The sequence below is a fragment of the Carettochelys insculpta genome, chromosome 32 (genome assembly GCF_033958435.1).
Source record: "Carettochelys insculpta isolate YL-2023 chromosome 32, ASM3395843v1, whole genome shotgun sequence".
Taxonomy (NCBI): Eukaryota; Metazoa; Chordata; order Testudines; family Carettochelyidae; genus Carettochelys; species Carettochelys insculpta.
Window position 1 is genome coordinate 3,323,770 of NC_134168.1, and position 14,659 is coordinate 3,338,428.

General features: G+C 51.1%; 2 protein-coding genes across 2 annotated transcripts; both read left to right on the top strand.

Moving 5' to 3' along the window:
- Positions 1 to 2,491: 2,491 nt before the first annotated feature.
- LOC142004554 (olfactory receptor 10S1-like) lies at positions 2,492 to 3,436 on the top strand. The gene has a single exon (XM_074982198.1). The coding sequence runs from the start codon at positions 2,492 to 2,494 to the stop codon at positions 3,434 to 3,436; it is 945 nt and encodes a 314-aa protein (XP_074838299.1).
- Positions 3,437 to 10,911: 7,475 nt separating this feature from the next.
- LOC142004556 (olfactory receptor 10S1-like) lies at positions 10,912 to 11,856 on the top strand. The gene has a single exon (XM_074982199.1). It carries the CDS (start codon positions 10,912 to 10,914, stop codon positions 11,854 to 11,856), a length of 945 nt encoding a protein of 314 aa, XP_074838300.1.
- Positions 11,857 to 14,659: the final 2,803 nt, after the last annotated feature.

A 14,659-nucleotide genomic window follows, 5' to 3' on the forward strand; every position in this document is an offset into this window, starting at 1 on the left:
AATATCAGAGTCAATGGGAGACCAGTCAGCAGCCAATCTACCACATCTATACTACATGCTGCCCACCAAACTAGCCCGTGATGAAGACATGCCCTGAGATGTACCCAGGTGATCCAAGCAAGCGACCGCACTCCAGAATGGAGAGGAAAGCAAGGAAAGCCCATGGTCACTGCCAATCTGAGCAGGGGGAATAACCCTTCCCAGCCCCACAGACAGTAAATGGGGAAGGAAGTACTCAGCTGGGATACCATCACTGGCCCAATGCTCAGCTGGTCCAGTCCAGTGCTGCTGTGATGGCTTCAGTGGAGCTGTAGCTGATTTACAATGGGATGGGGCTCTGGCCAAACAGCCCCTGTGGAACTCTGGGGGATTGACACTAAGGCTGGGGAAGTCCATTGCTAATCCAGCCAGTGTGACAGGTGCCCTGGTCCCAGCCCAAAGCCCCCTAAAATCTTAGATGTGAGAACCTCCCACCTCCCAGTGCCCGGTCTGTTTGAGGGACCCCCGGCTGGTTTCTGTAACTCGATCATGCTCAACACTGACTCATCCCAGTGAAGCTCTTGTGACCTCGGAAGCTGCCAGAGGTATCTGAAAATGATCTCCATGTAGCTAACAACCAGGCAGCCCTGGGGAGATAACAAAAGCCATGGAGCCAAAAATTCCCACCTGGTTCCTGCTCCCCACTGCTCAGGGGGCCTGCAAGCGTGGTGTGGGGGGCAGGACCAGGGGTCAGGCATCACCTGGATTTGCATCAGATAATTAGATCCCAGCAGTGTGAGACACAATGCTCCCAAAGGTGCAAGTCTCATTCAAATACCTGGCTGACTCAGGTACTTCTCCACAGTGGAGACAATGAAGTGGCTGTGCCTGATCCTGGCATGGTGAGAAAGGTGAGTGCATCTGAGCAGGGGAAAGTCCTTTTCAATGGGGATGGAGGGACGGACAGAGCAGCTTAACACAAGCTGCTACGAGCACATGCTCCAGTCTCCAGCTTTGATACCCGCTGCTTCACAGGATGTTATAATGCACCACAGAGAGGGCAGCTAAGAGTGATGCCCCTGCATCTAATGGGTCCTCTCTCCTTAACCTCTCCCAGTGTGGAGTCAGCTCATCCCTTCCTTAGGAGGGGTTTCATCCTTCCCCCTCTACGCAACCCCCTGGAATTCCTGCTGTCTCTCTCCTGTGCCTGTGCTCTGGCTGCTGAGTTTCCTGCATGGGCAGGTGTTGGAAGGGGAGTTAAAGGTGCTTTTGTGAGAGACATGGGGCCCAGTAGATTCAGCTCCTGGCATTGATAGGTGGCTTGTGGCCCTCCACACCTCTGCATCACAGGTCCCCTGAATTCAGGTGGCTGGGGATGGGCAACGCGAGAAATACCAGGCGAGACAGATAATGTGCAATTGGGTAAGATGGGCTGGTATAGGGAGGGGTCAGCAGAGAGAGAAACTTGGTGTGTATAATTGGACACACACACACATCCTAGAACTGGAAGGGACCTCAGGAGGTCATCTAGTTCGGTCCCTTGCCTTTGTGACAGGACCAAGCACCATCCCTGACATCTATTTCCCCCAATCCCTAAATGGCCTTCTCGAGGATTGAGCTCACAACCCCGGCTTTAGCAGGCCAATGCTCAAACCACTGAGCTCCAACCACTCTTCTATCCCTCCCCCCATGGTGGTGCAATTAGAAAGACAGACATACAGAGACAGAAAGGGTGTGGTGCTAGCTAGCTAGATATTCTACTAATTGACCTATTTCTCTATTGACTACATCCCTCTCCCTCCTATCTACCTAGCTAAATTGGTTTTTGGGAGCAGACAGGTAATCAGACTATCTACCTACACCAACAGCACGTTGTTCGCAGCTGAGGTGAGAGGAGACCAGAGGGAGGAGGGTTCAGTCATTAATCATGGACGTGAAAAGCAGAAGATCAAAACCACTTCCCTGACACTGGCTTCCTGTGTGTATCTCAGTCTCCAGGCCTTAGCTCACCGCTGTAAAAAAAGGGAAGCTAATTCCCTCCCTCCGAGAGATGTTGTGAGGATAAAGACATTGAAAACCCTGAAGAGCTCAGATGCACAGCCCTGGGGACTGGGGTACCAGTGGACATTAAAAATGGCTGGGCTTTGACTTGTGATGTGAGGCTGGTGCACAAGAGTGGAAGGGCCCACAGGGTGTGGTGGGGATGGAGAGAAACCAGACATAACTTTGGCTCTCTGACAAGAATCAGAGGGGTTGCCACATTCGTCTGTATCTGCAAAAAACAGTGAGAATTCTTGTGGCAGCTTATAGAGGAACAGATGGTTTTGGAGCATAAGTTCTGCGGGCAGAGATCTGCTTCATGCATCTGATGACTCGGGTCTTTGCCCACAGAAACTTGTGCTTCAAAAAGTCTGTTAATTTATAAGATGCCACAGGACTTCTCGCTGTTTTGGCTCTTCTGCTTCGGTTCACTCTGCTCCGCCTATCATTGTTCTGCACAGGGGGGAAGCAGATGGAGGCAGGAAACCAAACGCCGGTGACAGAATTCATCCTGGAGGGACTCCCCAACACCAGAGAGCTGCCCTCCCTCTTCTTCCTCCTCTTCCTCCTCATCTACCTGCTCACCCTGCTGGGCAACACCCTCACACTGCTGACTGTGCTCTGTGACCCCCAACTCCACACCCTGCCCATGTACTGCTTCCTGGGCCACCTCTCCGTCCTTGACGCCTGCCTATCCTCTGTCACCGTGCCCAAGATCATGGCTGGCTTGCTGGGGCCTGAGGGCAGGGCCATCTCCTTCCACAGCTGTGTGGTTCAGCTCTACACCTTCCATTTCCTGGCGAGCACCGAGTGCTTCCTCTACACGGTGATGGCTTACGACCGCTTCTTGGCCATCTGCCACCCCCTGCGATACAGCATGATGATGAGCAGAAAGACCTGCATGGGGCTGGCAGCCAGCACCTGGCTCACCGGCTCAGTCCATGCCGCGATCCACACCACCCTGACCTTCCGCCTGCCCTACTGCGGCCCCAACTTGGTGGAGTACTTCTTCTGCGACATCCCCCCTGTGCTGAAGCTGGCCTGTGCCGACACGGCCACCAACCAAGTCGTCATCCTGGCCAATATCGGGGCAGTGGCAGCCTGCTGCTTCCTGATGATCTGCATTTCCTACGCCTACATAGTTGTTGCCATCCTGAAGATCCGCACATCTGAGGGGAAGCAACAGGCCTTCTCCACCTGCAGTGCCCACCTCATCCTGTTGCTGTTTTACTCTGCACCCTCAATTTTCATATACCTGCATCCTTTTTCTAGCCAATCTTCTGATGGGTCTGTGGCCGTGTTCTACACAGCAGTCACCCCTCTGCTGAACCCCTTCATATACACTCTGAGGAACAAGGAGATGAAAAAGGCCATGAGGAAACTGGCCTGTGGAGAAGGACTTTCTCGGCATGCATAAGACAGTGGCAAATCCTGGGGACTTGCAAAGAAACCCCAGTGTAGAAGATGCGCACCTCCCAAGGGTGCAGGAGTCTCCTAGACCATGGGTGAACAAACTTTTTACATTGGGTGCCACTTTTCATCCTTGCAATTAGCTTCTCTCCCCTCAAAGCTATCTAATGTAATCCAAACTGGTGAACGTTTCAGTTATGATTATATGAAAAGAGAGAGAGAAATCTTTCTGTAAACGTAAAGAGTACTACTTAACGTGTCAGAACTTTATGAATTAGAATACAAATGTAAATACACATACATAAAAACAAGAGCATATTTCAAGATTTCTAATGAGCTGGATGAGTTTGAGAGCCAGCAGCCAATTTTGGTGTGCCTTTTTACAAAAGTTCCCACCTCCCCGATGGGACACACGTCCCACTCTGCGCTCACATATCTTAGACCCCTATGAGATCCACATCAAAATCTCTAATCTATCCAAATGCTAGCAAGGGTTCGCTTGGAAGTGTCTAGTTTATTTACAGTCTGGGCTCCCTGGTGTTAGAATTTCAAGGTGAGGAAGTCAAGGAGGAGGTTTCTCAGCCTTCTGAACTCTCCCAGCGGGGGGCTCAGCTGCCTTGCCCCATAAGATCAGTGTGACCTGCGAGGATCAAATCACCCAGCAGAACTGCAGTGTTTGGTGCAATTCCTTTCTAGCTATTTTCTGTGGCTATAATGTTGGGTTCCCCCATTTCCTCTGTGTGTATGGGTGTGGGTGTATGCACTCGCCCTCCCCGAGTGTGTGCATCTGTGTGTGTGGCTGGGCAGGGCCTTGTCCCTTTCCTCTCACATCTGTCAGTGTGCAAAAGTGTGTGGCTAGGATCCCCTCCCTTCCCTCTTTGTGGGTGTGGCTGGGCTCCCCCACATCTCTCTAGAGGGCAGGGAGGAACCCAGCCTCACAATCCCCAGGGGATTTATGTATGCAAACCTGCTTTAAAAAAACACCCACTAGTAACTGATGGGGATGGGTCTCATCCAATGGTGGTATCTGAACAAGCACACGACCTTGAGGTGGGTGCACAAGACAAAACTCACTATACACATGAATGGAAAAGCATAGAGGGAAGAGTGCCCAGTATCCCAACCCCTTTCCTTCTGAATTCCACCCCCTCCCCACCCCATCCCTCTGTCCTGAACCTTATCAAAATTCATTGAAATCATGGGTATTAGCTAAGCTGAAAGACTTTAATTAGGATTAAAGGTCTCTCTCTCCACACACACACACACACACACACACACTCGGCTTTTCCTGAGTGAAAATTTCAATTTCAGAAGGGTCTAATGAAGAACCTGCTACTCCAGCGAAGTCCATGTAGAACTGACCTCTTCCAACAGGGCTGCCATCTCCCATTCCTTTCCATCAGACTTAGAGGGCCACAGATGGGATAAGTAATTTCCTAACTCCCATTGTTCTCAGCAGGAATGAAGCCACAGGTCATCTGGAATAGCCTGAAAGTGGCGGCTGCTGGCTTCATTCTTGCTGACACAAGGGGCAGGCGTGACCATTTGGAAGATGGACGGCTCCTCTGGGAGGACTCTACGGTCATACTCAGCTTGAGGATTAAAATGGCTATTTTGAACGTTGGAATTTCTTTGACATTCTCTAAAGGAGGTTTGATATCCTGGCAGTGAAAAGTATGAAAAGTAATAGCAAAAATACCAATCACATCATCTTTTTCCTACAAAAGCAATGGGGGCAGCAGTGGAGGAGTGGAAGGTGTACAAGAAGGAGCTGGGGTATGTGTGTGTATACATCTCTCTCAGCCCAAATCTCCCTTATGGCAGATTAACCCCATTATATTTTCCTGACCTTCTGTGCACACCATGTCACCATGCCCTTTATAACAGCCCTTCATGTATCTGAAAACTCTTATCTGGGCTCTCCTCAGTATTCTAGACTCCACTGTTCAGTTTTTCAATTCTTCCCTCCTCTCAGGCTGAGTTTTCCAATGCTTTGATTAATTTTGTTGCTCTCCTCTGGACTCACTCCAATTTGTCCTCTGCTTTCCTGCAGTCTGGAGCATGGAGCTGGACACGGTCTGCCAGCTAGGACTTTCACCACATGTGTGTAGAGAAGGAGACAGACCTCCCATGTCTAACACACAACACTGCTCTAACACACCTATTAGCCTTTTTTGCAACTGCCTTATACTGTAAAGCATCAACTGGCAATGTTTGCAGAGGATACAAAGCTGCTCAAAAGAGTCATGTCCAAGGAAGACAGTGAAGAATTACAAAGGGGTCTCATAAAACGAGGCAAGAGGTTTAAAATGAACAAAAGGAAGTATTTCTTCTCACAATACGCAGTCAACCTGTGGAACTCCTTGCCAGAAGATGTTGTGAATGACAAAAGTGCAGCAAGGTTCAGAAAACAGTTGAATAAGTTCCTGGAGTCCACCAGGGATGCAACCCTAAGTTTTAGAGGGGGTCAAAAATCTTCAGTTTAACACCATCAAACCACAGAGGTTTTCAGGGGAGAGGGAGTGAGTCAAAATGACTGCATTTTGAAACTGTAGTGAACGTACACTAAGACTGTTTCAAAGAGAAGGAAACGGCAAAAAGAGAGGGCAACAATGGGAAATTATTTAAAAGCATTTTCTTCATATTCCCAAACTGAATGTGTTTTCAGCTATTTAGTTCACAAAATATTTTGCGATTTCCACTTTTCATCTCAACTCATAACAGAAACAAGATCAAAATGTCAAGAGTGTCCATAGGCTGGGAAGATCATCTCTGGCCCAGCCCTGCTTTGAAAGCCAACCTGCTCACCCATTGCCTGATATGAATACCTCTTGTGGGTCATGCCTTGCAGTCAAGAGTCAAACGGAATTTTCACAGTGTCAAATGCCACAGAGGCAGTAACTCTAATGGCACCTTGGTGACCTCCAGCAGCTTGGGATACAACCGGCTTTACACTAGAGCTGCCTCTAGAAGTAGGACGTCATTAAGAAGTGAGCCAGGAAATGAAGGGTTAAAGATCGGCTTGGACCGAAAATGGCCCTGAGATTTCCAAACAGGGTGACTGGTCCCCTCCAGCTCTGCACTCTCGGGGCACAGGGCCCCCTTCCGGATCCCTGCAAAACCGTTCACTGCCTGCTGCCACGGGCCAGCAATGCTCAGAGAACACAGGGCCACCCACTGAGCCCCGGCACCGTCCTCCTTGCTGGGACGCTCGCTGGGAGGCTGGGCTCCATGCTGACTCCAAGCAGACTGCATGTGTGAGCATGCAGCCCCCTTCCCTCTGCCACACAGCACTGCCCAGCCGAGCCCAGCGCCCACAGGGGCAGAGCAGCTTTCTGTGAGATTGCTGCATTCAATGGTGCGAATGCTGCAGCTTCAGTGCAATGGCTGTAATGAGCCTCAGATGCAGCCCACATGGGACTCAGTGGACTGTAGCAGAGAGAGAGATGGAAGAAGTTAGGATTAACGATTTCTGTCCCTGACTCTGGGAAAGGAGACGGTTATGTGCCTGGAGCAGCAGGGCTGGGAGTCAGGAATCTTGGGATCAAGGCTTAGTGCCTGGTGGTGAAACCCCAGACTCCTGTCTTCCTTTCCCAACTCAGCCAACACTTGGTCTAACTGTGGAAAGGTTAGAGAAGAAGGGACTGGGAGCGAGGACTCCTGGGTTGTATTCAGGGCTGTGAACCAGTAGTGATGTTTAGCAGGTTCGATTGTGGGGGAAGCAGCTGGAATGAAGACTCCTGGATTCAGTCCCTAGACCTGGGAAAAGGATCTCAGGGGAAGGACAGGGTGGAAGGGGAAGGGAGGGAGCAGACTTTTAGTGGGAGCACAGGGGATCTGAGCTCCTACAATAGGCAACTGGTGCGGAAACAGGGTATATTGCAGGGATGTGGGGAAGTATTGATGGGTGGGATCTACTGATCATAAACAGGAAGATAGTTGTGGGAAAGGTGAGGATAAATGCCTTTGACATGCTGCACCACACAAATGGAAATAGCTCATTTCCGGTTCAGCACCATGGACACAGCCCCCCTCCTTCCATTCCTGTATCTTGATTAGTACTGAAATTAATAAACAGCAGGTTAAAAACAAACAGAAGGAAGGATTTCATGGCACAACACACAGTGCAACTATGGAACTCCTGGCCAGAGGATGTTGTGAAGGTCAGAACGTTAACAGGGTTAAAGGAGAGCTAGATAAATGAATGGAGGATAGGTCTGTCAATGACTATTAGCCAGGATTGGTAGATGCGGTACACCTGGCCTCTGTTTGTCAAAGGCTGGGAATGGGGCACAGGGGATTGATCACTTGATGATTCCCTGTTCTGTTCATTCCCTCTGAGGCACCTGGCATTAGCCGGGACTCTGGGCTGGATAAACCTTTGGTCCGACCCAGTATGGCCATTCTTGTGTTCTTAGGCTCTCCCCCCAACTCTGCCACTCTTCTCATTCGGGTGCAATACCATAGTAAACAGGACACCACTCAGCAGCCAATCTATCACATCTACACTATATGCTGCCATCACAGTAGCCCTGGGTGAAGACATGACCTGAGATGTAACCCAGGTGATCCTCGTAAGTGACCACACCCCAGAATGGAGAACAAAAATCAAGGAAACCCCATGGTCACTGCCAATCTTCGCTGGGGAAATCATCCTTCCTAGCACCACAGATGTACATATGGCAAGAAGTATTCAGCTGCGGTCGTATTACTGGCCCAAAGCTCAGCCGGTCCAGTTCAGTGCTGCTGTGATGGCTCCAGCTGAGCTGTGGCTGGAGTTACATGGGACGGGGCTCGGCCCACACCAGGATTGACACTGGCTGGATTAGCAATGGACTTCCCCAGCCTCAGTGTGATGGGTGTCCTGGTCCTAGTTCAGAGGCTGCTACCTCCTTTGCCTAAGTTCCTGGTCTATTCGAGGGACCCCCAGCTGGTTTCCTCAACTAGATCATGCTCAACACTGACTCACCCCAGTAAAGCTCCTGTGACCTCAGAAGTTGCCAGAGGCATCTGAAAATGATCTCCATGTAGCTAACAGCCAGGCAGCCCTGGGGAGATAACAAAAGCCATGGAGGCAAGACCTCCCACCTGGTACCTGCTCCCCACTGCTCAGGGGGCCTGCAAGGATGGGGTGGGGGAGGACCGGGGTCAGGCATCACCTGGATTTGCATCAGATAATTAGAGCCCAGCAGCATGAGATGCAATGGTCCCAAAGGTGCAAGTCTCATTCAAATGCCTGGCTGACTCAGGTACTTCTTCACAGTGGAGACAATGAAGTGGCTGTGCCTGACCCTGGCATGGTGAGAAAGGTGAGTGCATCTGAGCAGGGCAAAGTCCTTTTCAATGGGGATGGAGGGACGGACAGAGCAGCTTAACACAAGCTGCTACGAGCACATGCTCCGGTCTCCAGCTTTGATACCAGCTGCTTCACAGGATGGTACAATGCACCACAGAGAGGGCAGCTAAGAGTGATGCCCCTGCATCTAATGGGTCCTCTCTCCTTAACCTCTCCCAGTGTGGAGTCAGCTCATCCCTTCCTTAGGAGGGGTTTCATCCTTCCCCCTCTACGCAACCCCCTGGAATTCCTGCTGTCTCTCTCCTGTGCTCTGGCTGCTGAGTTTCCTGCATGGGCAGGTGTTGGAAGGGGAGTTAAAGGTGCTTTTGTGAGAGACACGGGGCCCAGTAGATTCAGCTCCCGGCATTGATAGGTGGCTTGTGGCCCTCCACATCTCTGCATCACAGGTCCCCTGAATTCAGGTGGCTGGGGATGGGTGACACAGGAAGTACCAGGCGAGACAGATAATGTGAAGTGGGATAATATGGTCTGGTTTGGGGAGGGGTCAGCAGAGAGAGAAACTTGGTGCGTATGAGGCTAAATAGATTAGAAAAACAGACATACAGAGAGAGAGGGAGTGTGTGGATAGATTAGATTACATTATCTATCTAATCTACGATAACTAGCTCGATAGGGTGTATGGGGACGGACGGACCGAGTGTGTGGGGGTGGATAGATAATTAGATCAATGTGAAGAATATCTATCTATATGAATTGGTTTTGGGGGTCAAACAGATTATCAGACTATCTATCTAGCTACACCAGCAGGACGTTGTTCACAGCTGAGGTGAGAGGACACCGCAGCAAGGAGGGTCCAGTGAGGAAAGAACAATCAGTTTCACACATACAGAATGGGAAAGGACTGTCTAGGAATGACTACAGCAGAAAGGGATCTTGGGGTTATAGTGGACCACCAGCTAAATATGAGTCAACAGTGTGATGCTGTTGCAAAAAAAGCAAACATGATTCTGGGATGCATTAACAGGTGTGCTGTGAACAAGACACGAGAAGTCATTCTTCCGCTCTACTCTGCGCTGGTTAGGCCTCAGCTGGAGTATTGTGTCCAGTTCTGGGCACCGCAGTTCAAGAAAGATGTGGAGAAATTGGAGAGGGTCCAGAAAAGAGCAACAAGAATGATTGAAGGTCTAGAGAACGTGACCTATGAAGAAAGGCTGAAAGAATTGGGCTTGTTTAGTTTGGAAAAGCGAAGATGTGGGGGGACATGATAGCGGTTTTCAGGTATCTAGAAAGGTGTCATAAGGAGGAGGGAGAAAACTTGTTCTTCTTGGCCTCTAGGATAGAAAAAGAGGCAATGGGCTTAAACTGCAGCAAGGGAGGTTTTGATTGGATATAAGGAAAAAGTTCCTAACTGTCAGGGTGGTCAAACAGTGGAATAAATTGCCAAGGGAGGCTGTGGAATCTCCATCTCTGGAGATATTTAAGAACAGGTTGGATAGATGTCTGTCAGGGATGGTTTAGACAGTACCTGGTCCTGTCATTGGGGGAGGGGGCTGGACTTGATGGCCTCTCTAGATCTCTTCCAGTCCTAGTGTTCTATGATTAGCTGTGGATAGGAGAAGCAGGAGATCCAAACCACTGCCCCAAAAAGGGCTCCCTGTGTGTCTCTGGGCCTCGGATCTCTGCTGTACAAGCAGGGAAGCCAATTCCCTCCCTCTGAGAGATGTGAGCATGAACACATTGAAAACCCTGAAGAGCTCTGGTGCACAGACCTGGGGGTGGGGGTTTACTAGGTACCAGCAAAGATGAACATGGCTGGGCTTGGACTTGTGACGTGAAGCTGGTGCACAAGAGTGGAAGGGCCCAGAGGGTGTGGTGGGGATGGGTGGAAAACCAGACATCACTTTGGCTCTCTGACAAGTATCAGAGGGGTTGCCACGTTCGACTGTATCTGCAAAAACCAGTGAGAATTCTTGTGGCAGCTTATAGACTAACAGATTTTTTTGGAGCGTAAGTTTTGTGGGCAAAGACCCACTTCATTAATCTGATGAAATGGGTCTTTGCCCACAGAAACTTGTGCTTCAAAAAGTCTGTTCGTTTATAAGGTGCCACAAGACTTCTTGTTTTTGGCTCTTCTGTTCTGGTTCACTCTGCTCCGCCTATCATTGTTCTGCACAGGGGGGAAGCAGATGGAGGCAGGAAACCAAACGCCGGTGACAGAATTCATCCTGGAGGGTCTCCCCAACACCAGAGATCTGCCCTCCCTCTTCTTCCTCCTCTTCCTCCTCATCTACCTGCTCACACTGCTGGGTAACGCCCTCACACTGCTGACTGTGCTCTGTGACCCCCAACTCCACACCCTGCCCATGTACTGCTTCCTGGGCCACCTCTCCGTCCTCGACGCCTGCCTCTCCTCCGTCACTGTGCCCAAGATCATGGCTGGCTTGCTGGGGCCTGAGGGCAGGGCCATCTCCTTCCACAGCTGTGTGGTGCAGCTCTACACCTTCCATTTCCTGGGAAGCACCGAGTGCTTCCTCTACACGGTGATGGCTTACGACCGCTTCTTGGCCATCTGCCATCCCCTGCGCTACAGCACCATGATGAGCAGAAAGACCTGCATGGGGCTGGCAGCCAGCACCTGGCTCACCGGCTCAGTCCATGCCGCGATCCACACCACCCTGACCTTCCGCCTGCCCTACTGCGGCCCCAACTTAGTGGAGTACTTCTTCTGCGACATCCCCCCTGTGCTGAAGCTGGCCTGTGCCGACACGGCCGCCAACCAAGTCGTCATCCTGGCCAATATCGGGGGAGTGGCAGCCATCTGCTTCCTGCTGATCTGCATTTCCTACGCCTACATAATTGCTGCCATCCTGAAGATCCGCACGTCTGAGGGGAAGCAACAGGCCTTCTCCACCTGCAGCGCCCACCTCATCTTGGTGGTATTATACTCTGGGCCCTCAGTTTTCATATACCTGCATCCTTTTTCTAGCCAATCGTCAGACGGGTCTGTGGCCGTGTTCTACACGGCAGTCACCCCTCTGCTGAACCCCTTCATATACACCCTGAGGAACAAGGAGATGAAAAAGGCTGTGAGGAAACTGGCTTGTGGAGAAGGATTTTCTCGGCATGCATGAGACAGTGGCAAAACCAGGGGACTTGCAAAGAAACCTCAGGGCAGAAGATGCCACCTCCCAAGGGTGCAGGGTTCTCTTACACTAGGGCTGAACAAACGTTTTACACTGGGCCCCACTTTTCGTCACTGCAAATAACTCTCCTCCCCACAAACCTATCTAACGTAATCCAAACAAATGGGCATTTGGTTATGATAGTACGAAAAAAAAAAAAAATCTTTCTTTACATGTCAAAATAAATATTTAGAATGTAAAAATTTTGAGACTTGGTATATAAATGTGAATGCACATACATAAAAACAATAGCATATTCCAACATTTCTAATGAGCTCGATGAGTTTGAGACTCAGCAGCCAATTGTACTGCACTTTCTTACAAAATTTAACCCACCTCCTACTTTGTGCATCTGTATCTTAGACCCATACAAGATCCAAGCCAAAATTTTTCTTATCTATCCAGCCACCACACTTCAGAGGCTGCTTGGTAGGTGGTCTTCTTGAATGCACCTCCCACTCTGCTCCCTGCACTACAGCACCCCCAAGCACTGCACTGGGGCATTGGGGTCAGCACTGACTGTGCACCACAGGGGTGGAGTAGGGCACCAGGGCCAGCCCCGACTCAGCCCAGTGTCCCAGCTCAATCAGCGCTAGGAGTGAGGAGGCCCTTCAGTCACTGCCCTTTTTGACACTTGGCATCTCTGATGAGCGATACAACACCCTTGGGAGCTGGCGGGGGAAAGAGGGTCACTGCCAGATACTCTTACTGAGCCAGTGAAACAGCCCTTGTGCTAAAGAGCCTCAGCTGCTAGCAGACTATCACCAGTGCCCCACACGCCATCCCCAGGTTCCCTGGTTTGGGGCCAGCTTGGAGCCTGCACCCCTTAACGGGGAAACGCAGCGTCCTTCCTAACCCAGAGGCATCTGGTCCCTCCAGCCTCAGGCCGGGCCACAGCCAGCTGCCTCTCCAGTGGAGAAGTTCCATTTGCCTCTCAGCACCCCTACCCCCCAACCAGCCAGTGCCCCCACTCTGGGACTGGTTGGAGCTGGTGCCCTCCGAGAAGGGCTTGGCCCCCTCTCCAGACTGCCCACCAGCCAAGCTGGCTGCCTTAGGGCCTTTAGGCCTAACGTGCCACTCTGTGCTCATGTATCATCCACTTGTCAGCGACTGCAGCTGAGGAATTCTCCACAGACCCTGGGTCCATTTTTGTCTGCAGGAGTAAATCAGCACAGACCCACTGAACTCTGTGAGAGCTGGCAGGGATCTGGCTGTGTGTTTGTGTTTCTGCTCGTTACATCCTAATTGCTCTGGAGGGGATTTTAACTTTGATAATAGTAACATCTCACCTTGGCTTAGCTCCACTTTGGCAGCCACTGGGTTCTCTATGGCTACAATTCCCTTCCCTCTTCAAACAGACGTTCCCTGGCTGCCAGCCTCTTGTGCTGTGGCTAACAAGCCCCAGGTGGGCATTAATCATCTCTCGGCCTAACGAACCCTGGGGATTACACTGCTTACTAGCAAGGAGCAAAGGCAACAATTAAAAAGTCAGTGCAGGGAGGAACGCCGAGGATGTTTAATGAGCTGCAATGGGAACCAGAAGTTACAGGGCAACATTGTGTCTTAGCAACAGGTAAACATCCTGCACAGCTCGTTAAAATCCTAGTTATAACTGGGCAGCTTTCACCGCTCTGCCTGCTCCACAGCCATCAGCAGGCCAGGGGCTCAGGGGCGTAATCAGGCTACTCAGTTTTACGCCATCGGCATTGGCATCGTTGAAAGTGCACATTAAAGTGACACCAATTCACTCAGCTGCGGATCTGGCCATGCTCCAGCGGGGCTATGGCTGATTTACAGCAGCTGGTCCCCGGTCTGCTCCGGGCTGTGAATTCTACCAGTTACAAACACAAAGGCACCCTGCAAAGCAGGGTAACGTATCACACGCAAAATCAGAACCCCACGAAACACGACAGGTTGTTTGAACTGCTGCGGCAGCAACCTTGGTTGCCTTCCTTCCGGTTTTATGTCATTACTTAACCCCGGGGCCTCTCCTGTAAAATCAGCAGCACTGATAAAAGCCCAGGTCCTGGCTGAGGGAAGCGGCAGTCCAGGAGCGTCTGGACCAGAGTCCTGGGTGGACTTTGTGGGGTCTCTCACCTCCTCCTTTTTGGGCTGCTGAATGTTGACCGAGGTGATGCTAAGACACTAACAACAATGAGGCTCACAGCGTAGGTTTCCCAGGCCGTGTTTTAACCACAGGGCCATTATCTGTGTTTGATATTTTCAGCAATCATTTAGCTCATGGCCAAGAGCACCGGTGTCCAACAGGAACTCAAAGGTCTCCACAGTTGTCTTTTTCACCCTTCCACATTCACTCGTCTCTAAATAAATGCCCTGCCCCCCAGCCAGGCACTCCCAGGTCACCGTTCTAATTTAATGATGGCAACTCACCGGAGCTGCTGCTGGATCTGCCACCTAAGCCACTGCTGGGGCCTCCGCTGCGGCCACACGCTTCTCCCACCAAGCCGTGGGGCACGTGTGCAGAGCGGCCGGCCGGCCAGCCCTCCCCACTCCCTGTGTGCGGCTCTAGGAGGAGCCATCTTTAAAGGCTCCAAGAGCCACAAGCAACCCCAGAGCCGGATCCGCCACTTGGCGGCGCCTGTCCGTGCGTGCGGTGCGAGGTGAACGTATCGGAGACCACAGGCCTAGGGAGGGCGCTTACCAAGTCTGCAGCTGATACCGAGCCGCGAGGGGTTGCAAGAGCTCGGGACCACGGGCTCAGAATTCAAAATGCCCGGGACAGGCTGGAGAC

What these genes read in the sequence shown, in the direction of transcription:
- LOC142004556 (XM_074982199.1), top strand. Translation starts at nt 10,912, where the DNA reads ATGGAGGCAGGAAACCAAACGCCGGTGACAGAATTCATCCTGGAGGGT.
- LOC142004554 (XM_074982198.1), top strand. Translation starts at nt 2,492, where the DNA reads ATGGAGGCAGGAAACCAAACGCCGGTGACAGAATTCATCCTGGAGGGA.